Raw genomic sequence first — 23,415 nt, forward strand, 5'->3', positions numbered from 1 at the left:
ACAATATTACTATATTATTAAAGAGTATTGAGCTGGGTCTTTTATGAAAGCCTGTGCTACACTAGTGATTCATATCATTGAGAATTGTATGTATTAATACTACATAAGGAATGAGGAACACTCTTTAATATTATGCTTTACAGTCTGTGACCCAAACAAAGGGAGAAACAGGTTTTCCCAGCCATGAGGGAACATCACAGCTATCTACCTGTCTCCAAAGAAATGAAGCAAGGTGTGACCAAAACAAAAATGAAAGCTCCATTTACATAGAAATCATACAGGGGATTCGGAAGCCCACAGGAAGGGAAGAACAGCATGAAGTCATCCTGTCTCTTGAAGCAAGGTCATTGACCTATGGAAGATATAAGCAAAGACAGAAGCCATCTTTGGCATCCATCACTAGACAGACAAGGGAAGAGCACTCTTGCAAACTGAGAAAGATGGGTCCATCAAACAAAAGAGGCTGAAGTCTCTGGGAGGTGAATATCCATGAGGAAAAAAAAAACCCATCTTGAACAAAAAGAGTACCTTGCTATGTTAAGTTTTACACTTTTAGATGCACGTTTTCACCTATAGTTTCTTGTAACATTTTCTAACTTTATTCCTTTTACTTGGCATCTCTTAAATTTATTAACAAAAACATAGGTTTGTTGTTGTTGTTGTTGTTTTTACTATAAACCAACATGGTGCTGTATTTAAGGGGAAGGATGTATTTACCACAGTTAAATAAATAAGCTGCAATGTGCTTTTGTGTCAGCAGAAGTAGAAACGAAATTTATTATTTCTCTGAAATGTCCAGGAGAGGGCTAGACACTGCAGAGCACATGGTTTTCCCAAAATTCGGGACTGTGAGTGTGTTGGGGTCACAGTCACCTTGCTGGTTGTAACCAAGGTTGGCGGAAGCCAGAGTGGGGCTGTAGCCAGGCTGCTGGGGTCAGAATAGCTAAACCAGGGCTGGCTGCATAGCATGCTGACACTCAGGGAGTAACCTGCATGCTTGCACAGTGGCTGTAAGTGTCCCACACTGGAAGCTACAGCAGCAAAGCACTGTAATGACACCCAGGGTTGCGGGGCAAGTGGAAACACAGCCCCTTACTGGTCTGGATTGTATCCTAAACCCTGTCACAAGAATATAGTATTTTTCCTACCACACAGATGTTGTCAGGTTAACAAATACATTAACATTCGTAAAGTGCTTGTAGATCATTAGATGGCAGGTGCTATTTAAGTGCAATAAATCATTTCTTTATGCATCTCCACTTCCTCCTCTGCAGAAACGCAGTAAGGAGGAAACTTGTCATTCTTCCTTTTATTAGTGAATGCAGCTGGGAGCTAAATACACTGGTGACTCCGACTAACTGATTTGCTAGTGTTTATGCACGTTGTAAGCAAGGAACACTAAATCAGAGCATAAACAAATCTTAGGTTAAACCCTAGCACATAATAAAAACTATGTTCTTGCAATTAGCAGTTCCCAATTTTATTTTCCCCGTTTAATTTTCAAATAATTCCTATACTAAAACATAACAGCAGATTGCACAGAGAGAAAATACTGAAATGGTTATTTTCCCCAAATTTAGAAACCATCTGTTTTGAAGTTTTATTTGGCTAAGCAAATTACAGGATTCAGACCATCTAACTCTTAAATACATACAAAATACCCTTTTCCTAGTTTCTAAGAAGAATGTATTTAGATAAGTTGTTCTGCATAATACGTCCAATTTATCCCTTTTCTATTAACTCTAGCATCTGTTTTGCTGCTGCTATGTGTAACAATCGCATCAAGGGTGCTCACAAAGGTTAATGCAGACAATAGACTGGCAGTACTTTGACGTGTAAAGAAACAGGGCTACCATTTCACTTGCATCTTAAAGGTCAACAAAATATAACCTAATTCACTTCTCTTATACAGACACAAGAATAGGCACATAAGATATGCACAGGCAAGTTTATTTTCAGTACTGCAATGACACTGTGAAAGTAAGTTAGATTTCAGCACTGTAGATAAACTGATGTCAAGAAACAGAGCGTATAGAGCAAATACGTATAGAGCTGTAATAATTCTATGGTTGTCTTTGGTAATATTATTAAAGTTGCCAGTGAATAGTTTATGTACAAAGAAAAGTTACCTTGTAATTAATAACTGAGTTACTTATACAATACCAAGAGCCAATGTTGAATCCAATCTGCTGTAATACAATCTCTTTCAATTAATCTAGTTACCAAATATTGTTGTATTGATTGTCAAGTAATTGGCAAGTGGCAAATCAAATGAAAGTATAGTATAACCCTGATTACATGAGCCCCCATCATCCAAGCCTCCCTTTCTAAGGAACTGCTTGCTCATCTTGTTCCATCAGCTTCCAATTATCAAAACACACTTGGTAGTGCTCAAGTGGCTCATATAATGGGAACTCTACTGCATGCTCTCATACAGCCCTAAGCATTTCATTTTACATTTCTTACAGGTCTCACCACTCTTACTGCCTGAATATACTCCAACAAAGCAACACAAAACATTGGAAAGTAAGGAAAGAAATATAAAATATGAGAGATCACTGAAGAGTGATAAGAGATGGTTGGGTTCTCCTCTTTCTTCCCCCCTTGAATAATGGATGGTCTGGCTCCCCCAGTACACACAATTTACTGAAGCTCAGCTGGGCTTAAAGTCTCCACATGCTATGTCAAACTTTTAATTGTTTCCTTCTGCTGAACCTACTTCCCAGCTCCTCTTGTGTCCATTGTCTGAGACTTATCTTGGTACCAGGCATGTTGACAGCAATGGCAAAGTTAATCAATCAATCATGCAACATCCCTGTGCATACCCCAGAATTATATTCTAGATCCCGTATGCTGTTTAAAAGTTGTGGTTTGAATTCAAATTTGGTACATCAGCTCATAGGCACCAACTCTGTGGGTGCTCTGGGGCTGGAGCACCCACAGAAAAAAAAAAAAGTGGGTGTTCAGCACCCACCAGCCATCAATCAACTGTTCAGTGGTGCCCGCTGATCAGTCTGTTTGATGGCAAGTGGGAGGCACTTGGGAGAAAAAGGGCAGGAAGAGGCGGAGCGAGGGCAGGATGTGCTCGGGGAGGGGCGGAGTGAGGGCAGGAAGAGGTGGAACAAGGGTGGGGTCTTGAGGGAAGGGGCAGAGTGGGAGCCGGGCCTCGGGGTGGAGCCAGGATGGAGAACCCACCCAGAAAAATGAAAGTCGATGTCTGTGCATCAGCTTGTTACTTACAGGTTCCACCCTTGCTATGGAAGAAACTAGTTACAAGGTTATATAATGGCAAACATATAAAGCCATCATCAATCACTCATCAGTTACAATTACCATTTGCATCCATTTATCTAATCACAGTCTGCAGTAACTGCCATACGTCAGCAGTTCAAAACCACTTTATTTAAAGATGGAAATGTTGAGCATAACTGCAACATAATTATTTTAACATTCTGTGGAGCTCTGTTAACTCATATTTCTGTCCCTTTTCAGGTTTAATATACATTAAAGAAAATGGCGTTAATTTACATATACATACCCCCACTCTCTCACAAGCAGTGATATCCATGTGATAAACTGCACTTGGCATGAAACTTCGACCATCTCCTAGGCACTAAGCCCACTGATCCATCTCTGCTGGTACTACTACTATTTCAAACCTCTGTGCTACGTCTAACACGCATCATTTAAAAAACAAAACAAAACAACCCACCATAAAAATATTTCTCACTTTCCCTCAACTGTAGCATCCCTCTCATCCTCCTTTCCCAACTACACTGGCCTGATGTGTAATACTGACCCTTGGACTAGTGACAGCTTAAGTCTGCTGCCTTGCAACCCTGGAAGGCAAGAAATAGAAGCATTTTATCTGTTAATGACTGGGACATTGGGGCAGTCATGCCCGGGTTAAGAGCAGGAGTCAGGCCTACTGGATAGAACAAGAGCTGGTAGTCAGGAAACGGAGCCCAGTTTCAGAGCTGAAATCAGAAGTCAGGACTCAGAGCCAAGGGTCAACACTGGGCTACCTGGAGCAGGGCAAAGTAGGAGCAAAGCTGGCAAAAGCAAGCACAGAAGCTATCATAGCGATGGGTGAATGCTTTGAGCAGCTGCTGAACTATGGCTGCTGCAGGGCTTAAGAGCTGGTCTGCTGACTGGTCCAACCAAGAAGGCAACCTACTGCTGCTGTTAGATTGCTCAGAGACTGGCTGTGCTGCAGGCCCTGATTCCTGACATTATCACTGGAAAGGGCAGAGTCCTACTTTCCCAACGACCATGACTCTCTTTGCTAGCTTGCAATAGGATTTTTGCTATACCAAGTAAACAGTGAAACCTTGAAAGTGAAGTGGTTATTCATCTATGTATTTTTCCAGAATAAGCGAACTATGGGTGTAATTCAGCCTTCTGCCCCAGGATTTTTGTGAACAACTTTATGGGGATTTGTAGGAATCAAAATCCAACTCCCCAGTCAACAGAGAGGCCCACAAGGTTGCACTGCAATTCCCACTCTGTGGCTGCTACACCAACGTAGATAAGTGTCTCTATAATGCTGATAGACCCTGGTTGTTGGTGGGCAGGATTGAACCTGGGACCTTTGGACCTAAATGCATGCGCCTCTACTGCATGAGCTAAACACCACATGGCTCTTAGGCAAGGCTGTAACAGATTCATTAATCTCTAGATGGCCTAGGTGCCACTAGAGAGGGACAGAGCACTACACCAAACAGGCATGAGTTACACCTGCTAATTCCTTCATACCCCTGTGCAAGGTATTTGGATGACTAGATGCATGTCTTACACTGGAAAGTGTTAACGACTGACATCAACTGGGTCTTTGATCTTTATACAACAAACCTCATTAAAGTCAATGAGTGTTCTAAGTGCTCTTCATTCAGGGCTAAATGAGAGGAGCAATTAAGCCCCTTTTACAAAATCACAGCTGGAAACAATGGAAGCCCTGGCCAAGGCTTGGCAGGCCTGAGCAAGGACAGGGAGAATAAGGGTATGTCTACACAGCAAAAAAAAAAAAAAATACCCAGGGCTGGCCTGTGTCACCCAACTCAAGCTCGCGGGGCTTGGGCTCGGGGGCTGTTTCATTGCTCTGTAGACGTTCAGGCCTGGGCCTGAGCTCTGGGACCCTCCCACCTCACAGGGTTCTACAGCTTGGGGGACAACCTGGCAAGGCCCTGAATATTAGCAAACTGTTCGAGCCAAAGGGGAACACGAGTCCCTTCCAGCTCTATGAGATAGGTATATCCTTAGATTCTAATTTAGCATTTATCTGCTATGGTTACGCTTATGATCCATTTTCTGACTGTGCACATTCATGACATATTGTGACCACAGGTGTAATCTATACTGTGACAAAAAAAACCCAGAGGATATAAAGTACTATCAGACTGCCTGGCCTATTCTGTAGATGGCACTGTATGTTAAACAATGATCTTTTCCCCTGCCTACCCTACAGATACTGTGAAGCATTATCTAAACACAGTATCTAACACAGCACGAAAAACATGCTTACTTACATCCAAGGGACCATTCCACAATATTAACCTTTAAGCATAACTCTGGAAGGGATCTCGAATTTGCAATTTAATTACCAGATTCCCCTTGGTAGGTCATTTACTTGCACTACTGCCCCAGTGAACCTGCAGGAGGTACTGCATAGAACGACTCCGTCCTTTTGAGAATCAAATGGCTGTGCATCACACAGTTAACAACAAGAGCAGCTGATTTTTGCAATGGGACACAATTTTTCAAGGTGAATTTAGGTGTGGAGCTGAAGTAATACTGGAGCCATTAAACCACATCCTTCACTCCTTACTCAGACCGAACACTCATTGAAGTCAGTGTCAATTTTGCCTGAGTAAGAGATACAGGACTGGGACTTTGACTTATAAAGCTGAGGAGGAAAGTCTTAGAACCATGGAGGAAAAGAAGTCCAAACTGTTTCAGGAGTACTCTATTTAGCTCAATAGCTCTTCCACTGGCCTGCTAAGCTGGGTGACCTCGGGCAAGTCATAGCCCATCTGTGCCTCAGTTTCCCCATGGGTAAAATGGGGATAATGATACTGACCTCCTTTGTAAAGTGCTTTGAGATCTACAGATGAAAAGTGCCACATAAGACCTACGTATTATTATTTTATATGAAAATAGTTAGATAAATTACCAGTAGGTGGCACCAAAGAATACGTAGCAAACTTCTTAAGTTTGGCAGAACCAAAAAACTTCTTGTGCACTGCAAGTGGCGTTTCCCAGCAGCTCTTTACATCAATTCTTAAGAAAAAGAAGGAAGAAAGCTCTATTTAAAAGACTTGCTCCAGATTTTTGGTATTTTATGCGGTTCTATTATGAAAACTTGATATTTCATTTTAACTACCATTACAAAAATGCATTTTTGTTTTGGCTAGTTTGTCTGCAGGTTAATATTTTGTAGACCCCAGCATATAACATTATGTTAAACTTCTTTTCCATCCCCTCCACTAGGAGTGCTTTTTGCTATGTAGGGTATTTGTATTAGTGGCATAAAAAGTTTCAACCCCAGTGAACAATTTTATAACCAAATATGAAAATAGACAGTTTGGCCATTTTTAGGTCACATGAAGGCACAACATGTGGCTGCTGGAAGAAGCAATTTCAAATTTATTATGGGTAATTCTTTAACTCAGAAGTGTTATGTTCTCTTACTCACAAATTGGCAGGTTGGTACTATATCCTATTACTTCTGGCTATTTGAGACAAAATATAATTGATTAAAACATTTCCATATGTACCAGAGTACATTGTCAACCAAATTGTCATAAGAGAGTGTACTAGATGCTTCAATGGCAGCTGTATTGATAGGATCTTACGTTGAGTTATAGCTCAACAAGCAAGAGAGTTGGGATATGAACAAGCTATGAACAAAATGTTTGAAGAACACTTGTTCACACAACCTTAGTCATGGTTTCATACTTCGCCCGGACAATCCAAAGCAAAATTAGGAAGAACTCATGTAAATTATGATTGCCTTTCCAGAACACATAATATACGGGTCATGATTTTAAAGTCTGTTATTTTGCCAACTCGCAGAGATAGAAATGGGAGCTTTACAGCATTAGAGAGAGGACATATTAGGGGGACCCAGCACTCATGGAAACTCCTGAGATTTATAGATTTAAAGTTACTATTACATTTTAGGTTATTTTGGAGGTTATGTCTCTCTCAGGATATGTCTACACAGCATCTAGGAGTGAACCTTCCAGCCCGGGCCCACAGACTCACGTTAGCAGGGTTGACGCTAGTACTCCAAAAATTAGTTGTACAAATGGTGCTTTTATGTTGTGGCTCGGGCTGGAGCTTGGGCTCTCAAGCTTAGAGAGAGGGGTGGGCTTGACAGCCCACGCTGCATCGTAAAACACCATCTACACAGTGAATATTTATGCACATGTTTAACTTTACTCAGTGAGTAATCCCATTGAAGTCCATTGTACTACTCGTGCACCTCAAGTTAAGTAGGCATGTAAATCTCTTGGCTGGGACCACACATCATCTGGATTTAACATCAAGAAGTTCTACATAATTCCCTAAGCCTTCACGATTAAGATGAGTGAGACATTTGCCCACTACTTCAATGAGCATAGAATCAAGCATCTATAAAATATTAATTCTGCAACATATATGGCATATACAAAATACAAGACAATGTGGTAGGATTGAAAAGGTTTTATTTTATAGGTTCCTTACTCATGAGTAGTAAAGCTGCTCATAAGTTATACAGGTCATCCCAAGTTCATGTTATTAAAACCTTTTTAGTCATGCACCATATCACTATGTATGCTGTATATGCCATATACTTCATAGAAAATCTTACAAATATTTAGAGAATTAAAAAATAGTTACTGTTCCTATGACATAACAAAAGAATAAAGTAGCTACAGATTAAGTATGAAGAGCAATCAGTACCTTTTGCTAAGTAATAAAACAAATATAGATTCAAATCTGTAGAGCCTTTCCAAGTTTTACATCTAGATACTAGACAAAAAGTACAATATTTGGAATTGATGTGAGCCTGACTTTTTTAGCTGCCCACCATACCATCTAGAACAGCAAATAATGTATTATTGCTATTAAATAGGCTGATGATTGGAAACACACCACCAGTTTATAAAAGAAGATCCTATATTTTAAGTAATTATCAGCCAATTTCAGAGCTACTAAATGCAGTAAAAAAACCCTGAAGGATACTAATTCATTCACACCTCCAAATCAGTTCTTGATTTGACAATACCACAGTGCTAATAAGGGCACAATACAGATTTCTGAGGGGAAAACAGCTTTCTACAATTAATGAGTTCATAACATTTTTCTATAATACATCGTTTTATAAAATGAACATGATTGATTTTTTCTTTAAAAAAATAAACCCATACCACCATCCCTGATGTAGCACCTCCAACTGATTTGCTTCAAAATTAAGAGCCTTATTTTTGATGAGTGCTCAGATAGCTGATTAGAAAATTGTCTTACAAACACAGTCATTAAACAGTAAGCCAATCAGGAGAGCTACATTGGAGCTGGAGGCAGGGTGTAAATTATAATAAAGTAATGTGCCACATTGGGGAACCTAGCGGTGCAATTACGAGACATTTTTTATTGATCGTTAGATTATAACTGCTACACTCTGGCTTGTACCAGCAATTTATTATATACTGTGTGTGTGTGTGTGTGTATATGTATATACACACACACGAACACACCTCTACCTCGATATAACGCTATCCGCTGGAGCCAAAAAATCTTACCGCGTTATAGGTGAAACTGCATTATATTGAACTTGCTTTGATCCACCGGAGTGCGTAGCCCCCCGCCCACCCGGAGCACTGCTTTACCGCGTTATATCCGAATTCGTGTTATATCGGGTTGCATTATATCGAGGTAGAGGTGTATATATTTTCTATACTGTAGGTGCAGAAAATAGAGAGGAATATGCATTCGCGATCTATTTGCTGTATGTCATTTATTTCATCGAGCTATTATCATTATAGATGAAGGTGCTTTGACTGGTTTGAAAATGTTTACTGTTTTTATCAGTATTTCCTTATAATAAGTAAATGAAATCTCTTTCCAAACAAAATATTAAGTTTGGTCATTATATACAGACATATATACACATACTCACATATTATGCGTATGTGTAGATTATCGCTCCCCTCCCCCCCCCCCCAAAATGGAAAATACCTTAAAAGAGCATTAAGGTGTCAAAAGCAAGAACGCCAAAGTTGTCTCTGCAACTTTAATATTGCCCCTTTGTGTGTATGCATTATAACACAGTCTTTAATTACATGATCTCATACTATTTTTTTCACAGGACCACTGATTCACTCAGTGCATAGGATGGATCTGCTCAGGGGATGAATCTGAGTTATGTAGTGAATGAAGCTTTTATGTGTATGAACCCTGCTGAATTCCATCATGTGGAGTCATAATGACCTCTACATGTGTCAGCAGCACAGTTGGAACCTTCAGATCCACAGCACAGAACTAAAGGAATAACTGACAGCAAGCTAAGATTGTCATCCTCTGTTTGGACCAGCCACTAACTGGACCAGCCACTAAGAGGACTACGTTAACATGAAATAGGTACCTTTTAAAGCGTACTAACAGAGCCTACCTGGGCAATTAGAGAGCAGCACATTAGACAAGCCCACTGTTTGGGGAAAAATAGATTTGCCACAATCCTCTATATCTGGAATCTAGGCAGAAAACAGATAATTCCAAATCATACCCATTTTAGTCAAGATTGCTACAGGCTACAGTTAAGTGTCACACTGAATCACATATGAGCATGGACCATATATTTTTCTGTGCATTGTACAAAGCCAAAAGCATGCATGGTATTCAACAGAACATCACCACCAACACCACTACACCATCACATGGTGGTGAGGGAAAAAGCCTTTACTCTTCTATAGAAATAATTATGGACTGATGGCATAAACCAAAAGAGACCAGAGTGTTGTAGGCACTAGAGCTGGGTGAAATATCGCTGAAAAATGTAATTTGGGAGCAACCAAAACTATTCACAAATTTGTGTGAAGTTTAGCAAATAGTTTTGGCCAAATAAAAAAATTAGATTTTTTTTTGTATTTTGAAAAAGTCAGAATGGTTCATTTTGAATTGTCATTTCGTTTGACCTGAAGGAAAGTTCATTGGTGTTTCATTTCAGCAAGGGGGGAAAACAATAAAATCAGTTTTGGTTTGAAATTCTCCTCCTTCGGTTTCAGCCACCACACTGAAAAATCAATTATTTACTCAGCTCTATTAGGCACCCTTTGGAGGCAAACTGTTTAATCCCACACTGAAGTACCAGAACTCTGGAGTCTCTTTTGCTGCTTGACAAAACACACACTTATCCCACTACACTGGTAGCTGGAAATTCTAACAACTGACAGAATGTGGGAACAGCTACACTAAGACTCAAAATGGAAAGTGAAGGGTGGAGGTGGGGGGGTGAAAAAAGAAAGGGCAAAAGAAGAATAAACCAACATAACCAGCACCACTTGGCACCTTTATTATGACAACTTAGGTGAGGACAAGGGCACAGAGAAGGTAATGTTTCTCAGCAGCCCTGGGATGAAGATAACAACGAATTACACTGATTTTTGCCATATACAGAATTAAAACATACATTTGCAAATATGCTAATTGGAAGCAAATCAATTTTAAGTGTCCAGTCTAATAATTAGCTCTATAGACAGGCAGTTTAAAAACAAATACAATGGGACAAACTATATATTTCTTTAACTTAGCTCATGAGCTAACACATCCCACTTTTAAGTTACAGGAACTTGAACCAGACATGATTGATTTGTCCTTCTTTCAGTCCTTGCCCTTTTGTGATTCTGCAGAGAACACTAGGAACCAGCAATAACTCACCACATGCCTCAGAGATCTTTTTTGTTTTTGGAAATCTCTCAGCAACATGACATCTCACATTTGTTATGGTTGATTCTGGGCATTTAAATATGCAAACAATTAAAGTATATTTGCAAGGCATATGACAAATGAGCATTTGCACACTGGCCAATTTTTCATTGACTTGCATTCAAGAACACGATTATATTTCAGCTTTGCCTCCACAGTTGTCTAAATGAGTTGATTTCCTAATATTCATGTGGGCAGGTTGACTGATGAGAATGACTTTAATATAAACTCAAGAGTCTCTCTCCTGGACAAATTCCACTCCCATTATACTGGTATAAATTCATAGTAATGGTTGAAGTCAGTGGAGTCACTCTGGATTTAAAATGGTGTAATGAGAGCAGAATCTGACCCTTTTCCTCTTCCGACATCTCTTCCCCTGCCACACAACAAAAAGCCTTCTAAATTTTTTACACTTCCTACTTGGCCTATTTCTGTTGATTTTTAAGTGATTTTAGTATTTTAAATTAAGTCTTTGATCTATATAAATGAGTCGAAGTACCAGAGCTGGGACTGGAGCTAAACTGGTCTTGAAAGGACATAGAGGAGATGCAAGGGGAAGAAAGATTTCATTCTCCTGAAACCTCTCCTACACCAAATGTCTGAAGAAATGTACCACTGTATTTAACAGTGGAACACAGCAGGATTCAAACATTGGCCAGGCTAATTCAGTCTAGTTTTACTTACAGTTATGTTCCCAAACCATATAAGAGGGGGAAATTTCTCTATTGCAGAAGAGCTGGAACCTTCCCCCAGATTTCAGTGGATGTCTGGATTTGGGGAGGAGATCCAGACTTGAGGTTTGCGCATAGACTCTGCTTTTACCAGGAGGGACCAAAAACCCAGCTCCAATGCCTCCATCACACACTTATGATCCAAATTTTGTGGCTCAGTCACAACTGTAAACATTACTTTTAGGTTTTAAAACTTGCAGCTACCATAAACTGAGCTGAGCACTGCTTCAGTGTGGAACACTTCCTAGTTTTAAAATATTTTATGCATTAGGCAGTGCCCCGTCGTTGCTTTGTTAACTGTTGTTCAGCTTTGACATCAGTCTGCCCACACCAGGACATCAGCCTCACTAAGTATATTTCAGCAGGCCTTGTCTTATAATAACTGATCAGCCTCCTTGAAGGCGGACAACAAAATGCTTACAGCTGAGCAGCTAATTTGCTGGCAACAGGCTGACACTGCCCAAAGTGACTGTAGCAGCAGCACTGATTCTGATGCCCAGTGCTAAACAGAATTTTAAAAATAAGGAAACTGGAAGGAAGCAAGGTACTGCCCATGCGAGCTCTGAAAATGTTTCCCAGTTACCGAACTAGAAAGATATTTATTTACTAATAGAATAGAAGGGGACTGGATGCTTCAAACTGTTGATTGTGAAGCCTTTCACCTACCGGTCACTAGTTAAAATCCAGCCCACGCTGGAAATTGCTGCACTCTGACAGCTGTTTGGCAGCCTGTAGAGATGAGTTTCATTTAGTTGTCTCTATCCAATTTCTAGTGGCCAAGTCTCAGTATCATAAAAGCCATCATCACAAGCAGGACCAATCATTTAACACTCTGAGAAGAGGCACCAAGGATTAAAGGGGTGTGTTGATTATTTGCCCGCCCTAACTGGAAGGAGGCCCATTGGCAGGGCATCATCGGGAAGCTTGGATTGCTGTGGACCATACTGTATCCTATTTGGGGGAATAAACAGCTCTGCACAGTCTCCACTGCTGTTAATTCAGAACTTTTCCTGAACAATAAACCCATAAAATAAAAGAGACTCAATTGGTTTAAGATTCCAGATCAGTAGTTCAAATGCCATCTAAAATGCACTTAAAACAACAAGCCTGAAAATCAGCTTCTTCTTCTCTTTGGAGCTCCAAGTTCTGTGTTTCCTCTGCAAAACTTGGCCATAAACACTTAAAACAGCGCAGTGCCTTTAAAATAAAATTGTAGCCATAACAGTAATGGCAGCATCCCTTTTTCTTTTGTGGGTGGGTGGCAGGATTCTTCAATTTCATGAGCACAACAATTAAGCAGTTTAGAAACAAACAAGGAACACAAAAATAATAAGTAATACAGCAAAAGTTTGATTTTTACTATCAATGGCGATATTTTAAAAAAAAGTTTTGGTTGATATTAGCAAAACTATTGACAACAACAGAAGTAAGAGCTTTCTCTTATTATTATTGCCTCCTTGTAGTCAAACAGTAGGGAGACTCTGTTGCATAGAAGTGGTTCACAGCAGTATAATTCCCACCCTACAAAAGCCAGTTTGCACAAAAATTACATGGAAAAAAACCATACACACAATGTGCTCATTCACTTGCAGAGGTTAATAATACAGGTATCAGAAGGTACAGCATATGAAAGGAAATATGCATTGAGTCATAACTTACTATTTGCTAGTGCGATCATTCCTTACTATAGAAAATCCTTAGAATGCCATTATCCTCCAGCCAGGTTCCCTTATCAATAGCAGTACTGCAGCTTTCTTTCTTCATTCTCAGTTAACCTCCATGAAGGGACCTCAGAGGATATATACTGGATAACACTAGCACTTGAAGATTTCTTTTCTTTTTAAATGGTATGAAGCTGTTATCAGCAAGCAGCCAGATGAGTCAAATCAGAGCTAGTATTATCTAAATTCTCTGTTGTAAATCAGATTTTAATGGAGAAAAGATTTATATCCCTTTGGGACCAGGTAAGGAATATGTTATTAGTGTGATCCAGAATGTGTACTTTACAATAGTAAATACAGCTAGGAGTTGTTCCCCGAGCAATTTTCCAACTTCTCCAAATTTCTTTGCTCATAAAGTGGAAACTAAAACAAATGAATCTCCCGTTTTTTCCCAATATTAGTAAATGACAGTTTGTAAGGAAACATTTATACATATATATGCACATGTGTGTACATACATACACACGCACACACACACACGCTCTGTAGTATTGTATGTGAAATCAAGACATAAGTTGTATTTGCTTGACCACTGGAAGGAGAGTGTATGGATTTCAGTTTTATTTATTACATCATAGATGTGAGAGGTTTGGAAACATCCCTCAGCACAGTCTCTGTCAGATATTTATCCCTTTCTATTCCTATCCAGAGCCTACAAAGTCTCACAGTATTTGTGAATTGAATGTATATCACATTTGACTAGCATATGAGAGCTTTTTATACATTTTCATCACATGGGAATTTACATATGCCCAGAAAGAAAACTGTGTTAAACTCATAAGTAAGGTTGATAAGTGAATCAACACTTAAATATACTGTAGTGCAAGAAAGTTAGAGATAAAATAAAAAAAGAATCTAAAAATGCTGGAAAAAATGTTATTTGTATTACAATAATGTCTACATGCCCCAATAAAGATCCAAGGCTCTATTAATAGTGTGACAGACCCAGACCAGTGGGGTACAGGAGTCTGATAGAGGGCAAATATACTGGTCACTGGATGAGTAGTTTTCTGTTCCCTGAGTGACCAGAGAAGGGGCTGCACTAGAGTAATCAGGAACCTGCTAGAACCAGTTAAGGCAGGCAGGCTAATTAGGACACCTGGAGCCAATTAAGAAGCTGCTGCTAGAATCAATTAAGGCAGGCTAATCAGGGCACCTGGGTTTTAAAAGGAGCTCACTTCAGTTTGTGGTGCGAGTGTGAGGAGCTGGGAGCAAGAGGCGCAAGGAGTGAGAGTGAGAGAGTGTGCTGCTGGAGGACTGAGGAGCCCAAGCGTTATCAGACAGCAGGAGGAAGGTCCTGTGGTGAGAATAAGGAAGATGTTTGGAGGAGGCCATGGGGAAGTAGCCCAGGGAGTTGTAGCTGTCATGCAGCTGTTACAGGAGGCACTATAGACAGCTGCAGTCCACAGGGCCCTGGGCTGGAACCTGGAGTAGAGGGCGGGCCCGGGTTCCCCCCAAACCTCCCAATTGACCTGGACTGTGGGTTCTTCCAGAGGGGAAGGTCTCTGGGCTGTTTCCCAACCCACATGGTGAATCTCTGAGGCAAGAAAATCCGCCAATAAGTGCAGGACCCACCAAGATAGAGGAGGAACTTTGTCACAATAGCTAAATCATCAGTTGATTCGTCCAGCTATTACAGCACAGATTCTAAATTAATTTATAGTTGAGACACTTACAAATATGTGATGGTCCAGAAATCAAGTTTTTAAAACAAGCCTTTCAGATCTTTTTCTATTAACTGATGACAAAACGAGGAAAAGCCTTTTACTTTTTGTCACATTTAGCGTGAAAAATATCATCGATTTACACACCCAGGGTTGAATTTATAATATTTATAAGCATTCTGTCCATTAAGGTTTACTGGGGAGGGGTGTGTCTCATACTTCCATGCGCAAATGAGCAGGCAAAGGTCTGCCATACCCAAGCTATCAGCAAAAATTTCGACACTTAAGTCACACTTCATAGCAATGTGTGCCCTCCTTCCCTTTGCTTCTTTATATTATCCTTCGTGGGTGAGCTGCCATTTTCAATTTAAGTGTAAAATCACGGGCAGAACAGAAGTCAGGAGGATCATTAGTGATAGCTAGTACTAGAGCTACAGCATTTTTCCAGCAATTTTAATCTAGAGCTTGTCATGAGAAAAAAAGCTCGTTGCAATGGAAATTAATATGCATTCTGGATTTGGGGTATTTGTTTCACTGCTTTTTGTTCTACCATCATCTGAATAATAATCAGATTCAGAATTTGAGTTATTAATGGTTAGGTTCAGCCACTTACTTGGGCACAGGATCAGTTTCAGGCTTTAGAGTCTCAAGTTGCTTTTGGAATACCTAGAGAATCCCGGCATTCTTAGGTTCTATACTTTAGTGATGAAGAAGTTGAGGTATAAATAATAGAACTAGCCAGATTTTGTGATTAAAACATTAATAATGAGACCAACCAAGTCAGCTGGAGCAACTGATGTGCAACGTGAACATTACCCAGTCAAATAATGCAAAGTGCAGTGTTTGGTTTCTCATTAAAAACAGAAAGGAACAAGGAAAGGAAGGAAGTAGAGCTGCTGTTGTACTGTTATTTTCCTACCGATAGGTCATATTATCATTTCTATGCCTGCTTGTCTCCCTGCACAAAAAAGGTAACTGAACAAAATGAAAAAAACTCTTGAGTTTTTTCCCTATATAGTGCTCATCACCATAGTATCTAGATGCTGTACCTCCCAGAATTCAGCAGCTAATCACAGTATTGTTGGTATCATAAGCATTGAGGACAACTGAATTCCCAGTCCAATGCCATATGCAAATTGTGTCTGATACCATTCCAACCCTCCAAATCCACTCCCCTCAAACCAACCATGGAGTGGTTAGTAACCCATGTCCCCATAAAAAACAAACAACTCTTTGGCCAATAGAATAAGGTTTAAACTCAGACTTCTCCATACAGAACATGTCTGAATGGATCAACCCAATTACGTGTGTGACAGATTTTTAGTATCATTTTAGTATACATTTTTAATACACAGCCACAGCTTAACATATTCCAAATTGCCTGTTCCCACTTTTCTCTTAAGTAAAACATCTATTAACATAAACTAGACTGTAAACAAAAGGTACATGATAAGATGGAGAAGAGGTGAGAGCACCTACTAGGAGACAATTATGCACCTATTACACAGATGACCATTTAGCAAATTCTCTGGTCAGATGCTGCTGCTTATACTATTTATAATTTTGAAAATTATTCTTCACCCTTCTGTCCAAATGGGGGGGAAGAAAAAAAAAGCAAAAGTGGCTCAGTATTTACATACACAAAAAAGCAGACAGCCACTCCACCCCCATTTTGCGAGTTTAGGCTCCTTTTTAAAATTCTAGCCTACACGAGTTTGGTGCCCCAAATCCATGGAACTTGGACTCCTAACTCTTAGGCTAGGTCTACACTACCCGCCTGAATTGGCGGGTAGAAATCGACCTCTCGAGGATCGATTTATCGCGTCCCGTTGGGACGCGACAATTGATCCCCGAATCGACGCTCTTACTCCACCAGCGAAGGTGGGAGTAAGCGCCGTCGACAGGAAGCCGCAGAGGTCGATTTTGCCACCGTCCCTACAGCGGGGTAAGTCGGCTGCGATACGTCAAATTCAGCTACGCTATTCGCGTAGCTGAATTTGCGTATCTTAAATCGACCCCCCTCTGTAGTGAAGACGTAGCCTTAGGCTCCTTTTAAAACCCCAGCCTTAAGTTTTCAAACAACCACATTTTGAGGTTATATAGTGTAATAATGACTGCACACAGTGCTCTCTTTAACAATAATGATCCACATTAGCTTTTTGTGGTGCTTATGTCATAGAAAGTTCTGGATCACATTCACTTCATGCATGGCCCTATGCTAGGGGATTCCCCATACCTCTGCATTTTCTTGTGATTCAAGAATGCTCAACATGGAATATGCCCGACTGCTATATATGTAGTTACTCTAGCAAATATTTAGAATAACTCTTGCCATTGCTAAACAATATTTATTTCTGTCTGGTCAGAGTATATTTAGTTCAAGCAGGTCAAACCAGCACATTTTGGCCCTTGATCACAGAGAAAAGAGAATGTCAATAAACTTTCAATCTACCCATTCCTTTCCCTGTTTAAATGTCACTATGGTAATAGCCTCTTTGACAGGCATGGCGGGCCCTTCCCATGAAAATGAACATTATCGGGTTGGACATTCCCACTGGATTCTCTGACTATCTGATTCCATAGAAGGCTGTGGGTGGTAAGGCAAGTTTAGAATTGACGATCTGCTAGCAATGGTCTTTGGGGAAAGAGCTATCACAACATTTTCCAGACTTTAATTACAATTAGGATCTACAAATGCTGAGTTATGATAAGCTATGGAGCTTTTGCCAAATTGCTATCGTGTTTTGCAAATTTTCTCTCATGAAAGAGACCACAGCTTTAGAAGCAACAGAAAATTCCATGGGACATATTATACGGGGTAGCAGGCAGACTCTCTCCAAAATTACCCTGACAATCCTCTCTGTTTCCCAGCCAGGGATCTTGTTAAGGTGACAAAGATCATGTCATTTAACTCAGGGAAAATTCAATGCATTTGAAAAATAACTAGCATTTGAAACAAACAAAAAGTTTCCTCACAAAGTTCATCGCATTTTGATACAGTGCAGTGTGTAACTTCAGCTGGCTATTTTACGAAATGATGTGAACTCCTTAGAATCTGCTTCATTAACTTAATGGTGGTTTAAGCTTCCTTCTCCTACTCTCTCTAAGTCTGGGAAATTTATTGAGACATTATGTTACTCATTTTTTATACAGTAGACACAAAATTCATTGTACAGCCAAAAGCATATGAGTGAGGAGGATTTAGAAGAATCTCATCCTATCCCTATCATTGAGAACACATATCATAGAATATAGAATATCAGGGTTGGAAGGGACCTCAGGAGGTCTTCTAGTCCAACCCCCAAAGCAGAACCAATCCCCAGACAGATTTTTGCCCCAGACCCTTAAATGGCCCCCTCACGGATTGAACTCACAACCCTGGGTTTAGCAGGCCAATGCTCAAACCAAGTCTTTCAAATTAGAAGACGAGTGCTCCTTTTATATGGTACAGCCAACCCTTACAGACCAGTTGAACTGTGCCAGCCAGTCAGCTCTTCACCCCAATTTCCTGCATCTGGAAACTTCCTTCCATTCTTAATTTAATGCAGAATTCAGAACCCAACTACTAGTGAGCCATTGCTAACTAGAGATTTCAGCTGTGCACACTCAAATCTGCAGTGGAATTTAAGGCTTTCCAGATGCTGAACTGCAAGAGACCATGTAAAACTATGTTTTGCCAAAGATTAAACCCCTAGTAAAAGGTAAACGCAGACAGCTAGATGTGAGGCAGGCAACAGTGACACAGTAGGCCCCAGCAGAGTGGCTGGACCTCAGATTCATCATTAAGATAAAGAAGGTATTCCTGTGGATGGGCACAAGGGTCTACCTATGTAGATCAGACTGCAGGATTAGGACCCAGGTTAGAATCATAGGACTGGAACGGACCTCAAGAGGCCATCTAGTCCAGTCTCCTGAACTCATAGCAGGACTACGTATTATCTAGACCATCCCTGACAGGTGTTTGTCTAACCTGCTCTTAAAAATCTCCAATGATGGAGATTCCACAATCTCCTTGGCAAATTTATTCCAGTGCTTAACCATCCTGACAGCTAGGAAGTTTTTCCTAATGTCCAACCTAAACTGCCCTTGCTGCAATTTAACCCATTGCTTCCTGTTCTATCCTCAGAGGTTAAAGATAATAATTTTTCTCCCTCCTCCTTAGAACAATTTTTATGTACCTCAAAACTGTTATGTCCCCTCTCAGTCTTCTCTTCTCCAGACTAAATAAACACAATTTTTTCAATCTTCCCTCATATTTCATGTTTTCTAGACCTTTAATCATTTTGGTTGCTCTTCTCTGAATGTTCTCCAATTTGCCCACATCTTTCCTGAAATGTGGCACCCAGAACTGGACACAAAACTCCTTGTCAGCCTGGAGTAGAGCAGAAGAATTACTTTTCACATGTTGCTGACAACACTCCTGCTAATACATCCCAGAATGAGGTTTTCTTTTTTTTGCAAGTTTTACACTGTTCACTCATATTTAGCTTATGATCCATTATGACCCCCAGATCCCTTTCTCCAGTACTCCTTCCTAGGCAGTCATTTCCCATTTTGTATGTGTGCAACTGATTGTTCCTTCCTAAGTGGAGTACTTTGCATTTATCCTTATTGAATTTCATCCTATTTACTTCAGACCATTTCTCCAGTTTGTCCAGATCATTTTGAATTTTAATCGTATCCTCCAAAGCACTTGCAACCCCTCCCAGTGTGCTATGCCATTATCTAAATCATTAATGAAGATATAGAACAGAACTGCACCCAGAACTGATCCCTGGAGGACCCCACTTGATATGTCCTTCCAGCTTGACTGTGAACTGCTAACTACTCTCTGGGAATGGTTTTCCAGCTTGTTATACACCCACCTTATAGTAGCTCAATCTAGATTATATTTCCCTCATTTGTTTATGAGAGGATCATGGGAGACCGTATCAAAGTTAATTACTAAAGTCAATATATTCTACATCTACCACTCCCCCTTTTCCCCCTTATCCACAAGGCTTGTTATCCTGTCAAAGAAAGCCATTAGGCTGGTTTGACACAATTTGTTCTTGACAAATCTATGATGACTGGTTTCAGAGTGGTACCCGTGTTAGTCTGTATCAGCAAAAACCCTGTTAGTCTCTAAGGTGCCACAAGGACTCCTTGTTGTTTTTTTTTATGATGACTGTTACTTATCACCTTATTATCTTCTAGGTGTTTGCAAATTGATTGCTTAATTATTTGCTCCATTATCTTTCCAGGTACTGAAGTTAAGATGGTTGGTCTGGAATTCCCCAGGTTGTCCTTATTTCCCTTTTTATAGATGGGCACTATATTTGCCCTCTTCCAGTCCTCTGGAATCTCTCCCATCTTCCATGACTTTTCAAAGATAATCGCTAATGGCTCAGATAGCTCCTCAGTCAGCTCCTTGAGTATTCTAGGATGCATTTCATCAGGCCTTGGTGACTTGGAGACATCTAATTTGTCTAAGTAATTTTTCAGTTGTTCTTTCCCTATTTTAGCCTCTGATCCTACCTCATTTTCACTGACATTCACTGTGTTAGATGTCCAAGTAACACATTCTCTCCCCGCCCCACCATCAAGTAACAGGCCTACCTTGTCCTTGGTCTTCCTCTTGCTTCTAAAATATCTGTAGAATGTTTTCTTGTTACCCTTTTTATTTATGTTATTTGTTTATATTCATCCCTTGTAATTTGGCCTATTTTCCACTTTTTGTAGGACTCTGAGTTTCAGATAATTGAAGATCTCCTGGTTGAGCCAGGGTGGTCTCTGGCCATGCTTCCTATCTTTCCTATGCAATGGCATTGTTTGCTCTTGTGTCCTTAATAATGTCTTTTTGAAAAACTGCCAACTCTTTTGAACTGTTTTCCCCTTTAGACTTGCTTCCCATGGGATCTTACCTACCAACTCCCTAAGTTTGCTAAAGTCTGCCTTCTTGAAATCCATTATCTTTATTCTGCTGTTTTCCCTCCTACCATTCCTCAGAATCATGAACTCTACCATTTCATGATCACTTTCTCCTAAGCTGACTTCCGCTTTCAAATTCTCATCCAGTTCCTCCCTATTTGTCAAAATCAAATCTAGAACAGCCTTTCCCCTACTGGATTTCTCCACCTTCTGAAATAAAAAAATGTCTCTGGGTTAGTAGAAGATGGCCTTTACGGAACATTCCAGTGTTTGTGAACCACTTCTTTGGTTCTTTCCTTTTCAATTTTAATGCATCTCCACAACAACAACAAAAAGTTGACTTCATCTTCTTGGGTAAAAATACCCTGCATGACTCAAAGGAAAAATTTCCTCTTTTTATTTTTCTGTCAATAGAATTTTGTTGTCTTTTTCTCTTCTAACAAATACTCCTGTTTTAGGGCAAATGCACTTTACCCATTTTAAATAATAATAAAGAAAAGATATATTCATCCAGAGTTGATAAATAGACAGTATATGTCAAGCAGTTCTCAGAAAGTGAGGTGGCTTTAATAATCTGTATCACATTATTATTTCTCTCTCATAACTTTATGGCTTATAGGCAGGAGTTTAGGCACTTGCAGCCTTACCTCCCTGAAGAGTAATGTATAAGGATGGTAATGCATCATGACCTCAACAAATGTTCTATTTAAACAGTATTATGATTCCCAAAAGCAAAACATATTACAGCCTGGGATGTCTTAGGTTTTAATATAATTCATGCATTTCCTTTTCTGACTTTTTTATTGCTGGAAAAACTTGCTCCACTAAAGTTTACTATTTCCCCCTCCCCCTTAAACATATAGGACAAGATTTAAATGTGTGTTACACAGGTGTAAATCTGAAATAACTCCAGTGGAGCTATCCCTAATTTGAAATAGTGTCAGCAATGAGACATCTGACTTACTGAGGTTCCATTTTAAGCCCGTCGTAGTAACGTTGTAACAAGGGTTCCCAACTGGAATGAGGCCACACCACTTGCTTTCAAGTCCTGTGTTTACATGCAGTTTGTGCTTTCCCTGCAATACAGAAAGAAGTTTTCTTTAGACAGTAGCAACCAAGGACCAGGAAGCCATTTATACAACACATTTTAAAAATACAGTAGAACACATCTGAATTAGAGACAGGACTGATCTTAATTCTCCCAAAGTTCAGAAGTATTTGGATCTGGGATTTCAGTGCGGCCTATCATACAGAGAGAGGGACCAATCAAAGATCCAGATTTGAAAGTATGGGATTTTGAATCTGGGCTTTTGGTTTGGTCCGGTCCCATCTCTAATCTGAATCCAATACTGAATCTGCACTAGCATTCACATCCAAAGTTAGATTGTTTTTTTCCTCCATTTTGGAGGAATCCTGATCTAGTCATTAATTTTTTTAAACTGTTGACTTCCCACGTAAGCTGTGTAACACTTTAGAAACAAAACTAGGCAAAACTTACCTAGTTTGGGGGTTCATCACAAAGCCAAAATTTTGGTCACATTTGTAAGTTTCATGTACTTTCCTTTCTGGAAAAAGTTCTAAACCAGTAATGAAACTAATGGGATTCTACAAAGTTTAAAAGGGTTCCAGCGAAATAAATCTATGGAATTTAAGAAAATGACACCCCCCTTTTTAGGTTTTTAAACAGCATCCAAAATAATTCCATAGCAGGGATACAATTATCTTAAATATGTTGATATAGAAAAAGTTATTTTCTATTATGTATTAAAGGACTTTTCCATAAGGGTTTGCGTGAATCTTAGCTGAATTATAATTTGGAGTGAAAAATTAATACTTGTTTCAAATGAAACTCATAAGGGGTGAACCCATTTGAAATATAATGATATAAGAACACTATAGTAAGACATGCAGTGAAACAAACTCTCTATTGAAACTGAGTTTCTCATATCTCTAATGATAACTCATTTCATAGCTGTTAATATTCTCTGAAAGAGCTACTTTTAGTGATGAATTATTTAGGCTTATATTTGGCATAATACCCTTCTATTAGCTGTCCTAGACCCCCAATTCAGCATATTACTAACTTTAAGCATGTAAGTAGTCCCAATGAACTAAAGAAGAGTAGACGGTGCATTTCACAGTACAGGGACAATAATTATCTGTACTCAGTTATATATGAAATTGTTTCCTGTAACAGAGCTAGCAGGAAACATCAAGGAATGAAAGATGGAAATTGTGCCAATATTTGTGGGAAAAAATATCAGATTCTTCCTGTATAATTAATTTGTTCTACATAACAAAAGAGATAAGATGCTTCAGAAGCACATGATTTTGGCTTTTATTCTCTCAGCTGCATGGGAGCACTTAACTTCTGTAAGTGCTAATCGGAGTCACAGACATAATTCCCTCTCACAACAGTGAAAA

General features: G+C 39.7%; 1 protein-coding gene across 1 annotated transcript in view; it reads right to left on the reverse strand.

The window, feature by feature from the left end:
• Positions 1-23,415, reverse strand: part of LOC112111016 (thiamin pyrophosphokinase 1) — a 489,744-nt gene that overhangs the window by 83,833 nt on the left and 382,496 nt on the right. The window contains exon 8 of the mRNA XM_026654110.2: positions 21,956-22,067. Within this exon, the coding sequence (XP_026509895.1) occupies positions 21,956-22,067 (112 nt within the window). The remainder of the gene's footprint in view (positions 1-21,955; positions 22,068-23,415) is intronic.

This window comes from Terrapene carolina, unplaced genomic scaffold (assembly GCF_002925995.2).
Source record: "Terrapene carolina triunguis isolate 2854851 unplaced genomic scaffold, T_m_triunguis-2.0 Scaffold180, whole genome shotgun sequence".
Classification (NCBI taxonomy): Eukaryota; Metazoa; Chordata; order Testudines; family Emydidae; genus Terrapene; species Terrapene triunguis.